Here is a 15,936-nt window from a genome sequence, read left to right as displayed (position 1 = left end):
TTTGGCAGTCTGGCTGTAATCGAGGAATGATTGAAAGATGATGTAAGGCTAGTCGCCACGGAACGTTTCACTGGTTCAATTCTGGAACTCGCCAAGGTGCTTCATCCGGCTCCACGCCTAGAATAAACTACAAGATGAGCTCCAGCTCCACCGAAAATAATCCCCCGATCTACAGACCTAAAGTCCTACGTTACAGACTGCCATATCCAGATCATCAACCAGACCAGGCCCAAGCGTTCACAGCCTCGTCAATTCATTTAGTGGTTGTTGGCTCGCCTGCATCTGCCTCTTTGTTCACTGCGCCACGCCTGGACAGCTGCACGCACCTGTTGTTGCGTGCATCGCCAATCACCTCAGCTCAACCCGCTTAGCTCACACTTACCTCCCACCTCACTCCATTTCTCAATCTCTTTCTCTCCTTTCACCTCTTGCCTCTCAACTTTTCGACATCCCACTACTCTTTGATTTCTCTCATCTTTTCGTCTTCCTAACCGCCTGCGTGGCGTCGAGGCATACGAGTTGTCCCTTCACCCAACCTCTCAGTTATATTTACTTCCCCCACTTGTCCCCCATCCCTTTCCTCGCCCGCCAATCCTCTGATCTCGTAAACGACACCCTTCGACTTGGCCATGGCCGATAGAGGCGACCGAGGTGGTCGAGGCGGTCGAGGAGGTCGGGGACGTGGTGGTCCTGGTGGTCCTCAAGACTCTCGAGGTGGAGGCCGAGGTGGTCGTGGAGGAGGGCGCGGTGATGGCCGTGGAGGCGGGCGCGGTGATGGCCGTGGAGGCGGGCGCGGTGATGGTCGTGGGGGAGCCCCCTTCGATGGCCAACGCGGAGGAAGAGGCCGTGGAGCGGGCCGTGGAGACGAAGGCCACACCGGTGGTTTTCGCGGAGGTTTCAGTGGCCCTGGACGCGGTGAATCTGATCGCGGTCGTGGTCGGGGAGGGTTTGACCGTGGACGTGGTGGCTTCGACCGCGGACGTGGAGGGTTCGACCGTGGACGCGGAGGGTTCGATCGTGGACGCGGAGGTGGCCGTGGCCGTGGTGGATTCCAGAGCAGTGGGCCTCCCGAGAAACCCGTCTTCACGTAAGTTATCTTGAGAGCTCATCAAGTTTGTCGTTTGACATTGCTAACCTGTATAGCATCGATGGAGCTGTTCCTGAGCCAGATCTCGCAATTAGCGAGCTTGAGCAACAGGTCGTAACTCAACAGACTGCCTCAATGACACAGGTGGTCTCCAAGATGGGCAAGCTTAAGGTGCAAGCCAAGGGAAGCACCACTTCTCTGTCCCAGGAACAGTTTCCTGCTCGGCCTGCCTATGGAACACGCGGTACTGCTGTGGTCCTCTGGGCCAACTACTTCCGAATCGTCACTAAGCTTGGTACCCTCTACAAGTACACCATGGACGTGACTCAGATTCAGACTGAGGAAACGGCCCCTGCTAAACCTAAGGGGAAAGGCAAGTCTAAGGGTCCAGCCAGACCTCAAACCAAGGAGGTCAAGGGTCGGAAGCTCTACTTCGTCATTCGCGAGGCCCTCGTCGAGCTTTCAAAGATGGACAAGTCGTTGGTGCTGGCCACTGAGTTCAAATCCCAGCTGGTCTCGCTTCAGAAACTCAACCTTGAGAACAACCCACTTCGTCTGTCAATCCCTTCTCAGAACAACCCCGACAGGCTTGAGACCTTCGAGGTCACCTTCCACGGGCCTGCCGAGGTACGAGTTGATGACATGCTGAAGTACCTTGGCTCCAGCGTTCCTGACTCCGAAGATCATGCTCTCCCTCGATACCCGGAAGTTGTTGATGCCTTCAACGTCATCTTCGGTTTCGGGCCTAGATCCAGAGTCGATGAGATCAGTCCAGTTGGAAGCTCTCGCTTCTTCTCTTTCAAGAATGGCGGCATTGCAACACCTCTCCTTTCCGACAACCGAACTCTTCAAGCTGCGCGTGGTTTTTTCCAATCAGTTCGACTTGGCACAGGGCGCCTACTTCTTAACGTCAACGTCACCCATGGAGTCTTCAGACTCGCCGGAAAGGTGAACGAAATTTTCGAAAATCTCCAAGTCAGGGCGGCCCCAAGAACGGACCGTCGCACTATGCGGCTTTTGCGTCTCATCTCCAAGTTCCTCCCCAAGGCCCGGGTCTGGGTGAATATGACACTGGCCAATGGAAAGCAGATCCGCAGTCAGAAGTCCATCCACAGCCTTGCCACGGCCTCTGAACTTCGTCGATCGAAGGGACAAAACCTCCCTGTCTTCGATCGCGACTGGGAGTTTGTTGGGCCCCGAAATGTTCAGTTCTGGATGGAGACGCCGGGACAACAGGGTCGATACGTTTCAGTATTTGATTATTACAAAGAAAGTGAGTTACTCATCTCTCAAATACTTCCCCATACTAACATACAATCAGAGTACAATGTTTCGCTGAAGGACTACCCGCTACTCAACATGGGCAGTGCTGACAAGCCGACTTACGTCCCCGCTGAATTTGTGGAAATCCAGCCAGGACAGTCTGTCAAGGCTAAGTTGATGCCCAGAGAGACCACCGACATGGTCAACTTTGCTTGCCGGTCTCCCTACGCCAACGCTTTCTCGATCACAAATGATGGGCGGGGAGCCCTAGGACTCGACGATGGCTCACTTGTATGACTTCCGGGATATCTTTATTGTGGAATAACCAAACTTACTCGTATAGGATCAATTCGGCATCTCTGTCGACAAACATCTCTTGACGGTGCAAGGGCGAGTTCTTCCCTGCCCAGGGGTTACATACATGGAGAAGAAGAAGCCCAAGCCGCTCCACGTGCGCCCCATGAACGCGTCCTGGAACATGAGGGACGTCAAAGTCTTCAAGTCCGGGACCATGATCAACCGCTGGTCGTTTGTGAACATCGTGCCTGACCGAGCAGGCCCGGTTGCTCGCCCAGTTGTGGAAGACTTTGCCAGGTTCATGAGCGACATGGGAATCAACATCAACACTTCCATGGTGACACCTCCAACCGAGGCCATGTCAGCCGATAATGTCGTCTATGGGAGTGCGCTGGAGGGCTTCTTCTCGTGGGCTAAGCAGAACGGGATCCAGTTTCTCCTCGTCATCCTTGGGAGCATGGACAGCGAGGTGTATGCCAAGGTCAAGACCCTCGGAGACTGCACGTATGGTATCCAAACCAGCTGCGTGCAGGGCCATTTCAAGAAGTTCGGCGGCAGCAGTCCGGGATATTTCGCAAACGTGGCGCTCAAGTGGAACCTCAAGGCTGGAGGTGTCAACCACAAGCTCCGTGATGATCTCGATCTTCTGAAGGGCGGCAAGACTATTGTGGTGGGATACGACGTCACCCATCCAACCAACATGCCCGCCGGCAAGAGTGACGAGATACCCAGCTTGGTTGGCCTGGTCGCCAGCATTGATCGCGATATGGGGCAGTGGCCGTCGATTTCGTGGGAGCAAGCGTCTAAGCAGGAGATGCTCGGACAGCAGCTTGTCGATGCCTTCAAGTCGCGGCTGCAGCTGTGGCAGAAACACAACAAGGGTCAGCTGCCGGAAAACATTGTCATCTTCCGTGATGGCGTCTCGGAGGGTCAATTTGGACAGGTCCTTGAGAAGGAGCTCCCACTCATCAAGGAGGCTTGCGGGGCACTGTACTCGGCGAAGATGCAGCCCCTCTTGACCATTGTTGTCTCTGTGAAGCGCCACCAGACGCGGTTTTATCCCACGACGGAGAAGAATTTGCCCAAGCACATGAACATCGAGAACGGCACCGTTGTGGATCGAGGCGTCACACAAGCGCGATACTGGGATTTCTTCCTCACGGCTCACGCAGCCATCAAGGGCACAGCTCGCCCTGCGCATTACACGGTGCTCCTCGACGAGATTTTCCGACCCAAGTACAAGAGCGAGGCAGCCAACGAACTCGAAAAGTTCACCCACGAGCTTTGCTACCTATTCGGTCGGGCGACAAAGGCCGTGAGCATTTGCCCCCCGGCGTACTACGCAGACATTGTCTGCACGCGAGCGAGAGTGCACCGCCCTGAGTTTTCCGACGTCAGCGATTTGGAGAGTGTCACAACAGCCGGCCCGGCATCGAGTATTGGAGGCGGTGGTAAGCAGGTTCACGAAAACCTGCGGGACTCAATGTACTACATCTAGTTGCGGCCGAACAAGGCCTTGGGAATTGGTTGACGATATTGTTGATGAGTGACGACTGCTATTGCTTGGTTTGTGGCGACGTTATGATGAGCCTGCTACGGCATTGGCTTAGTTTTTGCAACTTCAGGATGAAGACTATCACGACTAGCTTGGTTGAGAATGGGTGAACAAGTACCAACAACCGAGAGGGATCATGTTGCTGTAATATTAGCTTGGACTGATGACTTGGTATATGCCAACTCAGTCTCTATGGAACTGTAATACACGTGTTTGGTCTACTTTAGATCTTTGCCTTGTTCTTCCCGTTTTTTCTCTCCGGCTTACTCAAATATTTATGCCACTCCTCCGAGATGGTAGTCTTCTCGGCCGCCGACTTCCGCGTCCACTCTTCATACTTGCGCTCCTCCACCCACCACCGCTGCAACTCAGCTTCGATCCACTCCGCAGCCGCCTGCGCGCAGAACTTGGGGCTCTCCATGGGTATCAAGTGGCCGTAGTCGCCCACGACCTTCTTCACGCGGCCGGCCTTGGCGCCACCACTCCCGCCAAGTCCTGCACCGGTGATGGCCATCTTCTCGTCCTGGAGATGGATGGGGGAAATGTCGCTTTTGCCGCCGAAGACGTAGAGCACGCTGGGCCGTACATTCGGGAGGCGGTCTACAGTGCTGGCACCCTCCGACCGGTAGAACGGGTACGTCGGGTACTTTTCATTCAGGTTGGGGTTCAGATCCGGAACGAGTTCGGGATGGATGATGGTCTTGCCCTGGGCGTCGTACGCGTCCCAGCTTGGTCGGAGAAAGGTAAATACCTCTTGGTGCTTCGTCGTAGTCAAGGTGACGGCGTCTTGGCCCGGGATTTGTCTTATCCCGAAATCAACCCACCGCTCAAGCACCCGGGGATCCCAGGACTTGTAGAATGGGCTGCGTTTGAAGGAAGCTTCGGCGTCCTTGAGCGATGGCCAGACCTCGCGGCGGTGCATGCTACTGGCAGCAGGCCCCATCGCTTTGCTATCTGGGGAAGATGCGTAGCGGGAGACGACAGGGTCAAGCAGGACAAGTGATGTCAAAAGACGCGGGTGGAGCAACGAGACATTTGCTAGAGCGTTGCCGCCAAATGAGTGGCCCATTCCCATGATGGGAGGTGGCGGGCGGAATGTGTTGATCATGTGGAGGATATCCCGAGCATAGTCCAGCCATCCAGCTAACAAATGCATCAGCAGGGAAATTTGAGTGGTAGTGAAGGGTTGAAAAAGCTTACGGTCATTTCCGAGGGCATCCTGATTTAGGATGCCGCTCTGGCCTTGCCATGCCGTATCGGCGATCCAAATACTGCGGATACGAACGTTGCGACTCTTGGCTTCATGGTACACTTCTTCCCAGAGGGGTTCATAGAGCTCCTATATTCCAAGCCAGTTAATTGAGCGCTCATTGAAGCCAAAGTCTACCAGGGAGGCTGCGGCGAGGGCTGCGGACCTTCGGAAAGCCATTGGCATGACCACCAATGATAGTTACATCACCCTTCTGCGGGTTGGGGTTATCCTTGGGGGTATACTGCTTGATGTGCAGTAGAAGCCTCTCATCCTGAGAATTGGCGGTTGCACGGGCGAATTCTCGTATATGTGCGGCCTCAATGGTGTGCTCCTTGATGTCGAAGATGGCAGACATGATGGCGGGTCTAAGACGTGCAAAGAGTGGCCTTGTATGTCGCCGTGAGACCTATAAATGAGCAGGGCGAGGTATGGCGTTTGATTGATCGAGTTGCCTTCTTTATGATGATTGAAATGTCGCCATGGAGTGAGTGGTTGATGAAAGAGAAGTCCGGTGGTGGTTGGAGCGACACGACGTGTAGATTGCTAGGATTGCGAGGCCTCGGCAAGGTGTAGGGTGGGGACCGGGGACCGCGGAACGTGTGGGGGAGGAGCCAGGCCTCGGCTTACTGAGAACGGAACGCGACGCCGGGACATGCATGAATCGTGAATCTCAACTCCACTTAGATTCGACGACAACGACGACGACGACCCGAAAATAGCTTCACAACAGCGAGAAAATCACTCTCTTAAAGAAAGCACCGGTGACTATCAGGTCATGTGATGCCAAGAATGCTTGACCCCATCCACGGCCGCCTACCCTGAAGCACAACACCATGGCTCCTCGAGTCATGTTCTTCGTGGGCGCTCCCCCGGCCTCATCGCTCAAACCCGAATCCTGCACCCTGGAAAAACTCGACGATGCCTTTGCCGCATTCCTCGGCATCCCCAATGGACAGCCAAAGCTGCAGCCCTCTCCGTCGTCGTCGTCGCAAGTAGCGTGGCGGTCACTCCCGCTCACGAGACAGCCGCTGCACACAGGCTTCAGCCAGACCCACGACATCAGTGACTATCTCCTACCTAGCCGACCTGAGTTCTTCACCACGGCTGATGTCTCGTTTGACGGGCAAATACCGTCTCTCGACAGCGAAGGCGCGCATGACGTGCTGTCGCAGTTCTATGACCACTCCCTCGCCGTGCACAACTCGATCCCATCGTCACAACTGGAGTCCTATGAACAGAGCTCAACAACAGACACTTCATTTATGACTACATCGTCAACAGACCAGCCGGGCACCGCTTCGGCGCCTGTACCTTGCCATCTGTCCGACCTGGAAGACATCCCTTCCGCGCGTCGGATCCAAGCCCTCAGCCCGCAGATTGTCACGCTCAACCTCATCGTGGGCGTGCTCTCGATTGCCCAGCCCAGGACGGTCACTACCCGGTGGGGCAGAGTGCTCGCCCTCGTCGAGGTCCTCGTTGGCGACGATACGAAGTCCGGCTTTGCTGTGACGTTCTGGCTCTCCAACGACAACGCAACCGAGACCCAGGTGCGTAGTCTGAGGCGCCAGGACGTGGTGTTGATGCAGAATGTGGCCCTGCACGTCTTCCGCGGCAAGGTCTATGGCCAGAGCCTACGCAAGGACATGACCAAGGTGAATCTGCTGTGGAGGCGGGACGGCTCGGGACATTACTCCACGAAGGACTTTGCGAGAAGAGGTCAGGTACATCCTCAGTTGGAAAAGACCAAGCACGTCAAAAACTGGGTACTCAAGTTTGTGGGAGGTGAGCCGGTTTCAAAGAAGAGAGCAAAACGGAAATCATGGGACAAGCCACCGGATGACACGCAATGAATTGTCGAAAACGACGTCTATTATTCCATAATTAAATATTGGACGATATGCTATGATTACAAGACTAGCGCATGGCGCAAGATGCGATGCAGGGTGGAGATTATCCGGGTATCCTCTATATCAAACGCCGCGTTTCCTAGAAAGATGCCTCGTCTTCTTAGACGGGGACGGCGGGCTCAGGCTTGCGGTCATTGCCGTCGGCATCCTTCTTAACTGACTTCCACTGCAGGAAGCAGCACGCGATCAACGCACATCCGGCACAAGAAAGCGAGATGTAGAAGGTGTCTCGAAGGCCGGACATGTAGGCCTCGATGACGGTATCGTAAGCATCTTCACGGCCCATCTTCTGAAGAACTTCCTTGACTTGGGAGGCACCACTGTTGATGAAGACGTGAGGATCGATACCAATATTACTGGCGTTGAGGTGGTCGATGAGACCGTTCTGGAAGAGGGTCTGTGCAACAGCAATAAAGATGGCGCCGCCAAAGGCCTGGAAGAATTGGACGCAAGCAGTGCCAACAGGGACCCATTCCTGAGGAAGGACAGTCTGGACAACAAGCACACCGATTTGGAAGCCCGCGCCAATGCCGAGACCCGCGATAACCTGGTAACCAAACCATTCCCTCATGGGGGAGTCGACGTCGAGGGTTGTGATCATGCCGCAACCAACGGTGTTGAGAATCATGCAAGGAATAATGACGACGCTGTAGTATCCAATGGCCGTGATGAGACCACCAGCCACGATGGAGATGAGAACAGTGGAAAGCAGCAGTGGTAGAATCTTAATTCCGGCCTGCACAGCGCTAACACCTTGGATCGCCTGGAAGTAGAGGGCTATTGCGGATAATTAGTTGTGGTCATGGAGATAGAAGCGATGTGGCATGACGGCTAGACTTACAGAGGTAGTAGATAAGGGGGAAGAAGGCCGCACCGAAGAACATGGAGAACAACATGGCAGGCAAGACGTTGCGGTTCTTGAACAGGCGGGGAGGCAGGGTTCCTTGATCGCCCTGCCAGAACTGGATGCCGATGAAAACGGCAATCATGAGGCCGAAGCCAACGAAGAGGCCAATTATGCGGGAGTTGCTCCATGCGTAGTCGGCGCCGCCCCACTGGAGGGCGAGCAGGAGGCAGACAATGGCGGGGATGAAGATGGCGGCACCGTAGAGGTCAAGCTGACGAAGACGGGCGGAGAAGGTCATATCCTTGGTTTCGGCCGAGTTGCGGTTGACGTGGACAAAGAAGAAGACGATGATCATGGCGAGACCACCGATGGGCAGATTGACGTAAAAGCACCAGCGCCAGGTGGCGTGCTCGGTGAAGGCACCGCCGAGGAGAGGACCAGCAACACTGGCAATACCCCACATGCCACCGATGAGGCCGAAAGCAAGAGGTCGCTTCTCAAGAGGCACTGGAGATGCGTAAGTATAATTTGCCAGTTAACGGTGGTGGGTAAAACAAACTGATGAGGGACAAGATGACGATGGAACCGGAAAAGAGACCAGCACATCCAATCTGAAGAGACAGTTAGTTCACGGTTGGAATCGAGTCGGGTTGAGAATAAACATACACCGGCAATGGCACGACCGACAATGAAGGCGACGGAAGAGGGAGCCACGGCGGAGATTAAGCTGCCAACCTCGAAGATGAAGACGGCAGCCAGGTAGGCCAACTTGACGTTGAATAGCTTGTAGATAGTTCCATACATGGGCTGAAGAGCCGTGGTGGTGAGCAAGTAGGCAGAGCCATACCAACCCTTGAAATGTGTTAGTCTGGAGTGTGATGTTGGTTGATTAGTGGAGAGGAAGCGAGCTTACAATATCCTTGACACTGCCATATTCGGCGGTGATGGCGCCCAGAGCAGGGGCAATGATGGTTTGGTCCAGGGCAACGAGGAAGATGGCCAGGCACAGGGAGAAGAGGATCAGGACCAACTTGAGGCCGCCTGGGTAGTCGGGTGTGTCCTGGGCGCCATTCTGAGCGTCGACCTGCTCGGTCTGACGCTTCTCGGAGTCGAGCTTGGCGTCAGAAGTCGGATCTAAGATGGCGGAGCCAACCTCAGTCTTGTCGTCTGAGGAGAGGCGCTCACTGCGCTTCTCGTCGGTGGCGGCGACAGCCATGGCGAGAGATGGCTGATGATTGGGGACGGGAGAGTGCGGTATGTTGTGCCACCTTGGGAGTGAAGGAGGGAGCTAAGGGATATTTATTATTAAATAATAAAAGAGCGGACTCGCAAGGGGAGCGAGCTGGGTGTAAGCTGAGAGAAAAGCGCCGCAGTGGATCTAGTCGATGCTGTGAGATCCAAAACGGTCCAGACTCCGGGTCTCGTTTACGGCGTGGTGAGGAGGAAGCGAACTGGCTGTGCTCTTAGGGATGCAAGATGTGATGCCAGATGCCGGTTGGTGATGATGGTGAAGGAGATCTGGAGTGGCGGTTTTTGGATCATGGACGACGGATGGCCAAAGTTAAATACAAGTGATGGAGGAAGGAGCTGTCGGGTCGAGTCGAGTACATCAGATGACGCTAGCAACTGGAACCGCAAAACGCAGACGCAAAAATCTCCGGGCTTCAACCAAGGGCGCCCCAATGGCACCAAAAACAACAAAACAATGGGTTGGAGTGGGCTGGGCGGTGCACTGGTAGCGGACTGGACTTGCGGGCGCCCTCGCAATGAGCGGCTCGACTTTGGTCCGTTGCCATTGCAGCTCGCACTTCGCACTTGTTACGCACTACGACGCGCAACGAGGTCCACCCCCTTATTGCTTCACTACCTGCTGCTACGTCGTATATCCAGCAGTTATACTGCCGTTGTCCATGGATGAGGATCCAAGTAAGGTTCCAAGCCAGGGACACGTTCGGCCATGGGCGTGTGCGCAGCGTGTAAGAGCACCCGGGACATGGATGAAGAGCGGACGACGGACGCTTGTTCATCCGCGACGAGGCTCGGCGGTCGTGAATGTAGTAAGGACGCCCGATTGGCAGCACTTTGCAAGCGCGGAAGCCTGTAGCTGTAGCTTGTAAGCTTGGAGGTGGTAGTGCGTAGTGCGTTATCCTCCTCCTCCCCCGGTCAGCCAAACGCAACGCTGGACAACGCGGACTTGCGACAAGGCCGATGTCCGAGGTGGTGGTTTCGTGGCGCCCAATCAGGCAACCCACGCTTGGGGGCGTTTGAGCGAGTGAGTCAACGCGGGCGGGCTAATGTGCGATGTGCGAACATGGTCTCAGAAGAGTCATGGATTTAAGATTTGATACGGCTATTTCTTTTTCGCTGACATTGTTTAATTCTCGCGTGGGGAAGCTGACTGTTTTCGCTGCTCGTATTGCTCGTGTAAGGGGTCGTGTGGAGCTGATTGATTATGGCGGTTGATGGATGAATCTCTGGGTTCCTTAAACCCATCTCGTGGTGTTCGCTGCCGGGTGCTGTCTCTGTCGCATCTCAGTCCTGATCCCTCTCCTTTCTTTCATCTTTCGCTCTCGTTTCTCGCATTCTTTCACTCCCCTTGCCTTACAAGGCTCACGCTAATACTTACCACCCTCGTCCTAGCAGGTGGATCACGCACGATCCACCCGCGAATCCACGATGCCAGCTCGAGACCGCTGCCAGCTGAGATCGATGGTCTGGATCATTTCTCGCGGCTCGCACTTTGTGGTGTCTTAATGCCGGCAACACGAAACCCGTCGCCGTGGCATTTTCTCCACATGTGGCTTTTGTTCACCCGTGCACAACTTCACAAGCTGCAGCCCATCTGCAAGTCAGATCCTGCGAAACCCGGCCGATCCAGTTCGGAGAGACTCCACGCCCGGATCCGACGCCTCGCGGATAACTGGTTAAGTCCATCCCAAGCCCGATCCGTGGCTTGATTTGACGCACCACACATACGCCGCCAAACTCATATCTGGCAAGGCTAATTAAATCCCCAGCTCTCCTTGCGAGTCCTGTTACTATCAAGCAAATTGATATGGGATAATGACGACATCGACTCTCTCCGCGCAGCATCACACCCTCTCCCTCCGCAGCCACCACACCGCACTTGTCTCTCGCTGCCCGATCATGTGGTAGCGGCTGACATTCAACCATGGATGACGCCGATACGACGCCTTCTTTTTCGCACCCTATTGTTTCCCGTCACACGTAAGCTCACCTGTGCACTTTGTTGAAATCTGGAGAATTGTCATGTCACCTGCGCCATCTGCATATGCGCTTACACACGCCAAGAGGAAATGCGAAATATCATGTCGACGTTCCTCGTGACAGCTTCGTTGCCTCCCACCACCATCTATTCCGTCAAGTTCTTCTACATTAGATGCCTGCAGTTCTGACACGCCCTACACAACCACGCCAATGCTCGCACCTCTAGTTGGATTCCGATCACGTAGTTTCCCCTTTCGTTTCTGTATCCTCATCAGCTCCCCCATTCCCGTCCTTGCCCTCAGCCATCTGCCCCGGTACCCATATCAGCAGCCCATCTTTATCAATCTTCATCCCCTCTGTCGGGATGATCCGCAAAACCTTCTGGAAATACTTGTCGCGCACCGTTAGCCCCGGTCGCACCCACGTTCCGTTCACCAGCGGCAGCATCCGGTACGTAGTTCTCCGCCGCGACTGAGGGAGCAGGTTCAATGTCGTCTGCTTCGACCCCGAGAAGGCAAACTGGTCACTGGGCTCCATCGTCAACCCAAATGTCAGGAAGTGGTTTGACGGGTTCTCAATCGTCACATCTAGCTGCACCAGACTAGGGTTGTCCCCTGAGCTGTGGTACACCGATGCTAGCACCCGCGGCTCCGTGCCCAACACTAGGTATTTCCCGACTGGCATCTTCGTAGTGTTGACCACCCCATCGGGTCGGCTCTTTCGCTGCCATTGGATGACAAACGCCAGGTCCAGTGTGACGGGTTGTCGATCGTCCAGGCTGAGTTTCTGGGCCACCAGATCGAACTGTGCCTCATGCAACGTCTTAGGTGCAACGAGGACTCCGTCTTGCAACACGCTGGGCCTTTGGACTACGTTGCATCTTGCGCCGCCCACGCACGAGAGTACCTCCAACTCCATTTCGACCACCTTCAAGTCTTCCTGTGCAAATGACGCATAGTGACACAACAAGCACCATTTTTGCGCGAAACCCTTGGCGGCAGCAACGGTGTTGCCCTCATGCGCCTCCAGAAGTCCCTCGTAGTCAAACAAGCTGGGCCAAGGCTCCGGGTGTAGTCGTGGAACCAAGTCGTAGTTTGCCTCAAATGCATTGACCACATTCAACTGAATCGGCAGTGTCTGCATGATGGAGGTTGCAGAATCAGACGCAAGGTGGTACGACGCCCTCAAGTGTAGGTCAAGCGTAGTAGGAGCCTTTGCCGGTTCGAGGTTGACTACCACCTTGAACGAGGAGGTGCTCTTGACGGACCCGAGAACGAGCCCTGATATCTTGGACTCCGCCTCCGCAGCTTCGGCGGCCCCTTCGTGACCTTCTGCCAATACTCGGACTGCAGGAACATCCTTGCCGAATAGATGCACATCCAGCTTCACGCTAGCTGATTCGTCCTCAGCGTTGAGCAACTCAATCTGTAGCTCGATCGGCTCGTTTGCGTAGTACTGTCCCAATGGCTCTACCAGCTTAACCTCCATCTTGGGCGGTCGAGGCTGGATCTGAATTGTGTGTGCTTGTGGCCGGGCATGTCTAGGTCTTGCCGATCCTTCAACATACCACCCGACGATTCGATCCGTATCCCGGAATCTCAATGTATAGTCCAGGCTGAAAGCCTCGTTCTTGTGGTATAGAACTACCGAAGATGCCGTAGCCATCCCCGGTTCCCTGAGGGGTATCTTCATCTCAAACACCCGGGTCTGGCCGGGTTTGAGTGTCAAGTCAGCTTCTCCGGTGAGCAGTGATGGCAGTTCATCCTCCGAGTCATCTTCAAAGTCCTCCTTTAGTGTTATTGAAGAGATAGAAACCCCAGAGTGGGTTAATGGCTTATCATCTTCTGCCGACGCTTGCTCAAGCAAGATGGGCTTCAAGTTGCCATTGAATTCTACCTTCAACGAGTCGAGCGACAATGGAGCGGCGTCGAGGAAAGTATGTGATGTGAGGGCAAGCTGTGCACTGCACGTTTCACCCGCCTTGCCCTCCTTATTCCGGAAGACGAGTGATGCTGAGATGAATGACCTCGTAGTGTCGTCCGACAGGCTAATCGATGGTGTGGATGGGGTAGTGACTCCTTCCAAGGATCTCCTGATGTCATAACTCCATTGAGGCCGCCGGTGGAACTCTTTGAAAAGGTTAGCAACGAATCAATCACAATATGCCCTGCATACGTACGGTTGTTCATTAGTTCCCAGTCAGCAGCAACTACCAAGTCTGCACGGCCCGCTCCTGCAGCAGCTCTTCGCATGACCCAACACAGTTCCTCTGAGATATCGCCCCAGCCTTCGGACCTAAAAGACATGTCCTCCCAAAGTGGTCGAAGCAACTCGGCTGCATCATCCCACCGCTCTAGGTTGGCCATTTCCCTGGTACAATCTAATGATATCTCGGCTGCGATGCGCACTTGCTTGCGGGCTTGATATTGCGCGGTTGCCTTCTCGAGACAGTCGATGATTAGCTGAGAGTGGTTCACTCCACTTCCAGACACAGGGTACTCTTGGAATGGTTCTGGACACATGTACGTGTCGTAGGTATATGCCTTGCTCGCCACCAGCGACGCAGGCGTAGCATCGGGCGGATTTCTGTCTTCCTCGGGCATGTCGAATGCCAATCTCCGGCGAGCCACAGTATGGCGGGCTGCTATACGATACCAATAACCGGTATGGTGCAGCAATTCCCAAGGTTGTAATCGCTCGCCTAGGACAGCCTTCTCCGGTTGAAGGAAGAGAGTCATCGTCGCAGGAGCTAGGCTTGGCACTCCGACCTTCTCGATTAGGTTGGCCATAACTATCGCCCACCGTGCTTCCCAGGCTTGCCATCCATAGTTGTTCGTCCCTCGTCCGCGCCGATCAACAAAGTCACTAATGCGGTCTCTATGGGACTGCCAGCGTCGAACTGCTAGTGTCGTCTGACCCATCCACATATGACATCGCAGGCATCGAATAGCAACAATATCAGACAACAACCGGGCTTCGTTCCAGCGTGGACTCCAGCTAGGAATAATATCTAGCACATCTTGACCTAGAAGCACTTCGTAGGCCTGCTCAAAGGATCGCAACGCAGCATCCGTCTCCTGTCGAAACTCGGCGAAGACGGCAGACTTGAAGTCGTATCGAAAGTTCCAGTCCGAAAGCGATAATGTTTGCGATGTCCCAGACGTAGGCGGTACCGTTGGTTGAGGAGCAATGCCACGGGACCGCTTCTTCCTAGCATGCCGTCCAAGATCGCGATAGTACTCCACCGCCGAGGTATACAGGACGCCAAGAATGCTGTCGATGACGCCCTTTAGCTCACTCGGCGATTCCTGGGGTGGAATGTAGAAAACTGATTTCGGATCCATCGCGGTTCCCCTTCGAATGTTCTCCAGCCTCTCTGCAATCCCATCCGTCAAGGAAAGAGGCGCTCCGCTCTCGCCAAGCAGAACCACGGCTAGTCGAGTCTTGTATCCCGATCTTGCGAGCGCGCTTTTAAGATTGTTGATATCGGCTTTGATATGGTTGTCATGGAGCGTTGTTGATGTCGGGTCGCTTATGAGGGTATAGAAGCAGAGGTAAACGCTTGGCACCAGTTCCTGGTGCTTCTTGATCCATTGCGCATCGATGAGTCCGTCGGGATACAGCGTCGACACCGGGCTCAGGGGCGAGAACGGCGAGTGCAACGTAGGCGCCACATTGAGCGGCTCGGTATCTTCGGGGAGTCGAGCTCGTCGAGGCGGGAAAATAAATGACTGTCCCATAGTCAGATTCATCACCATCTAGAGCAAGGGTTCAGGACTGCCGTACCCTTCCCAGTGTCCTGATCCGAAACCTGTGAGGCTCTTCCCTCTCAACTCCGCTCCATGACTTCCCCTGGGCATTGATCTCGTCAAAGTATTGCCCCAGCACCTCGGCCTCCTTGCTCTCGAGTGGCGGCAGCTCCGACCGGAGGAGGATGCCCTGGTCCCTCAGTTCGGCATTCAGTGGGAGCTCGTTGGTCTCAGTGTTGAGGCCGGCGGCTACGAGAAACGGGACATTGTGGTCCAGACTTCCCGCTGGGTATCCGTCCATGGTGGTCGCGTCGGAAGCTCGAAGGCATGGGTCGCTGCGTCAGTCTTGTCGGTAATTCAGAGCTGTTGGAGCTGTTGGAGACGTTAGTTGGCTGCCCCTCGTTCAACCACACCAGCCGCTTACGTCGCCCATAACCGAAAATGTTGAAACCACGCTGCGCCGACGATTATTTTCGATATTCAAAGGTTCAAACTCGCAAATGCAGCCTCGAGCTACAAATTACCAGTCTGGAAAGGTACTCCCGACTATGTCATGGCTGGGTACCTCTGCGCAACATCCCACGCCAGCTGAGCGGCACCGTACCCCTGCTGCCCGGAGCTAACCCGGAATCGGAACAACACGAACCGCCGACACTCCAAAAATTCGAGATGCACGATACGCTGCGACTCTCGGCATTAACTGACGACGAACCGACCCTCGACGAGCCTCTCCCCCCCGATCGCCTACCCT

At 54.9% G+C, this 15,936-nt stretch overlaps 6 protein-coding genes across 6 annotated transcripts; 3 read left to right on the top strand and 3 right to left on the bottom strand.

Moving 5' to 3' along the window:
- The first annotated feature begins 586 nt into the window (after positions 1 to 586).
- On the top strand, positions 587 to 4,397 carry BGZ61DRAFT_504442 (uncharacterized protein). Its single transcript, XM_046251800.1, has 4 exons — positions 587 to 1,087; positions 1,144 to 2,360; positions 2,409 to 2,641; positions 2,694 to 4,397. The coding sequence occupies exons 1-4, from the start codon at positions 630 to 632 to the stop codon at positions 4,143 to 4,145; spliced, it is 3,360 nt and encodes a 1,119-aa protein (XP_046107587.1). The 5' UTR covers positions 587 to 629; the 3' UTR covers positions 4,146 to 4,397.
- Positions 4,398 to 5,999, bottom strand: BGZ61DRAFT_415360 (Alpha/beta hydrolase family-domain-containing protein). Its single transcript, XM_046243349.1, has 3 exons — positions 5,618 to 5,999; positions 5,403 to 5,541; positions 4,398 to 5,345 (listed from the first exon to the last, which is right to left on the bottom strand). The coding sequence occupies exons 1-3, from the start codon at positions 5,807 to 5,809 to the stop codon at positions 4,426 to 4,428; spliced, it is 1,251 nt and encodes a 416-aa protein (XP_046107586.1). The 5' UTR covers positions 5,810 to 5,999; the 3' UTR covers positions 4,398 to 4,425.
- A 140-nt stretch (positions 6,000 to 6,139) lies between these two features.
- On the top strand, positions 6,140 to 7,321 carry BGZ61DRAFT_446585 (uncharacterized protein). Its single transcript, XM_046245224.1, has one exon. The coding sequence runs from the start codon at positions 6,288 to 6,290 to the stop codon at positions 7,302 to 7,304; it is 1,017 nt and encodes a 338-aa protein (XP_046107585.1). The 5' UTR covers positions 6,140 to 6,287; the 3' UTR covers positions 7,305 to 7,321.
- A 61-nt stretch (positions 7,322 to 7,382) lies between these two features.
- BGZ61DRAFT_183766 (major facilitator superfamily domain-containing protein) lies at positions 7,383 to 9,566 on the bottom strand. Its single transcript, XM_046237714.1, has 5 exons — positions 9,122 to 9,566; positions 8,875 to 9,060; positions 8,768 to 8,819; positions 8,203 to 8,715; positions 7,383 to 8,138 (listed from the first exon to the last, which is right to left on the bottom strand). Exons 1-5 carry the CDS (start codon positions 9,422 to 9,424, stop codon positions 7,462 to 7,464), a joined length of 1,731 nt encoding a protein of 576 aa, XP_046107584.1. The 5' UTR covers positions 9,425 to 9,566; the 3' UTR covers positions 7,383 to 7,461.
- A 990-nt stretch (positions 9,567 to 10,556) lies between these two features.
- BGZ61DRAFT_446582 (uncharacterized protein) lies at positions 10,557 to 11,606 on the top strand. The gene is made up of 3 exons (XM_046245223.1): positions 10,557 to 11,131; positions 11,226 to 11,436; positions 11,521 to 11,606. The coding sequence occupies exons 1-2, from the start codon at positions 10,671 to 10,673 to the stop codon at positions 11,260 to 11,262; spliced, it is 498 nt and encodes a 165-aa protein (XP_046107583.1). The 5' UTR covers positions 10,557 to 10,670; the 3' UTR covers positions 11,263 to 11,436; positions 11,521 to 11,606.
- Positions 11,607 to 11,673: 67 nt separating this feature from the next.
- BGZ61DRAFT_345603 (Gryzun, putative trafficking through golgi-domain-containing protein) lies at positions 11,674 to 15,486 on the bottom strand (the record flags this gene model as incomplete). Its single annotated transcript, XM_046239804.1, has 3 exons — positions 11,674 to 13,565; positions 13,616 to 15,167; positions 15,223 to 15,486. The coding sequence occupies 3 exons, from the start codon at positions 15,484 to 15,486 to the stop codon at positions 11,674 to 11,676; spliced, it is 3,708 nt and encodes a 1,235-aa protein (XP_046107582.1).
- Between the last annotated feature and the right edge of the window lie 450 nt (positions 15,487 to 15,936).

Source organism: Ilyonectria robusta (assembly GCF_021365365.1).
Source record: "Ilyonectria robusta strain PMI_751 chromosome Unknown BGZ61scaffold_5, whole genome shotgun sequence".
In the NCBI taxonomy this organism is placed as follows: domain Eukaryota; kingdom Fungi; phylum Ascomycota; class Sordariomycetes; order Hypocreales; family Nectriaceae; genus Ilyonectria; species Ilyonectria robusta.
This window is presented reverse-complemented; position numbering and strand designations above follow the sequence as displayed.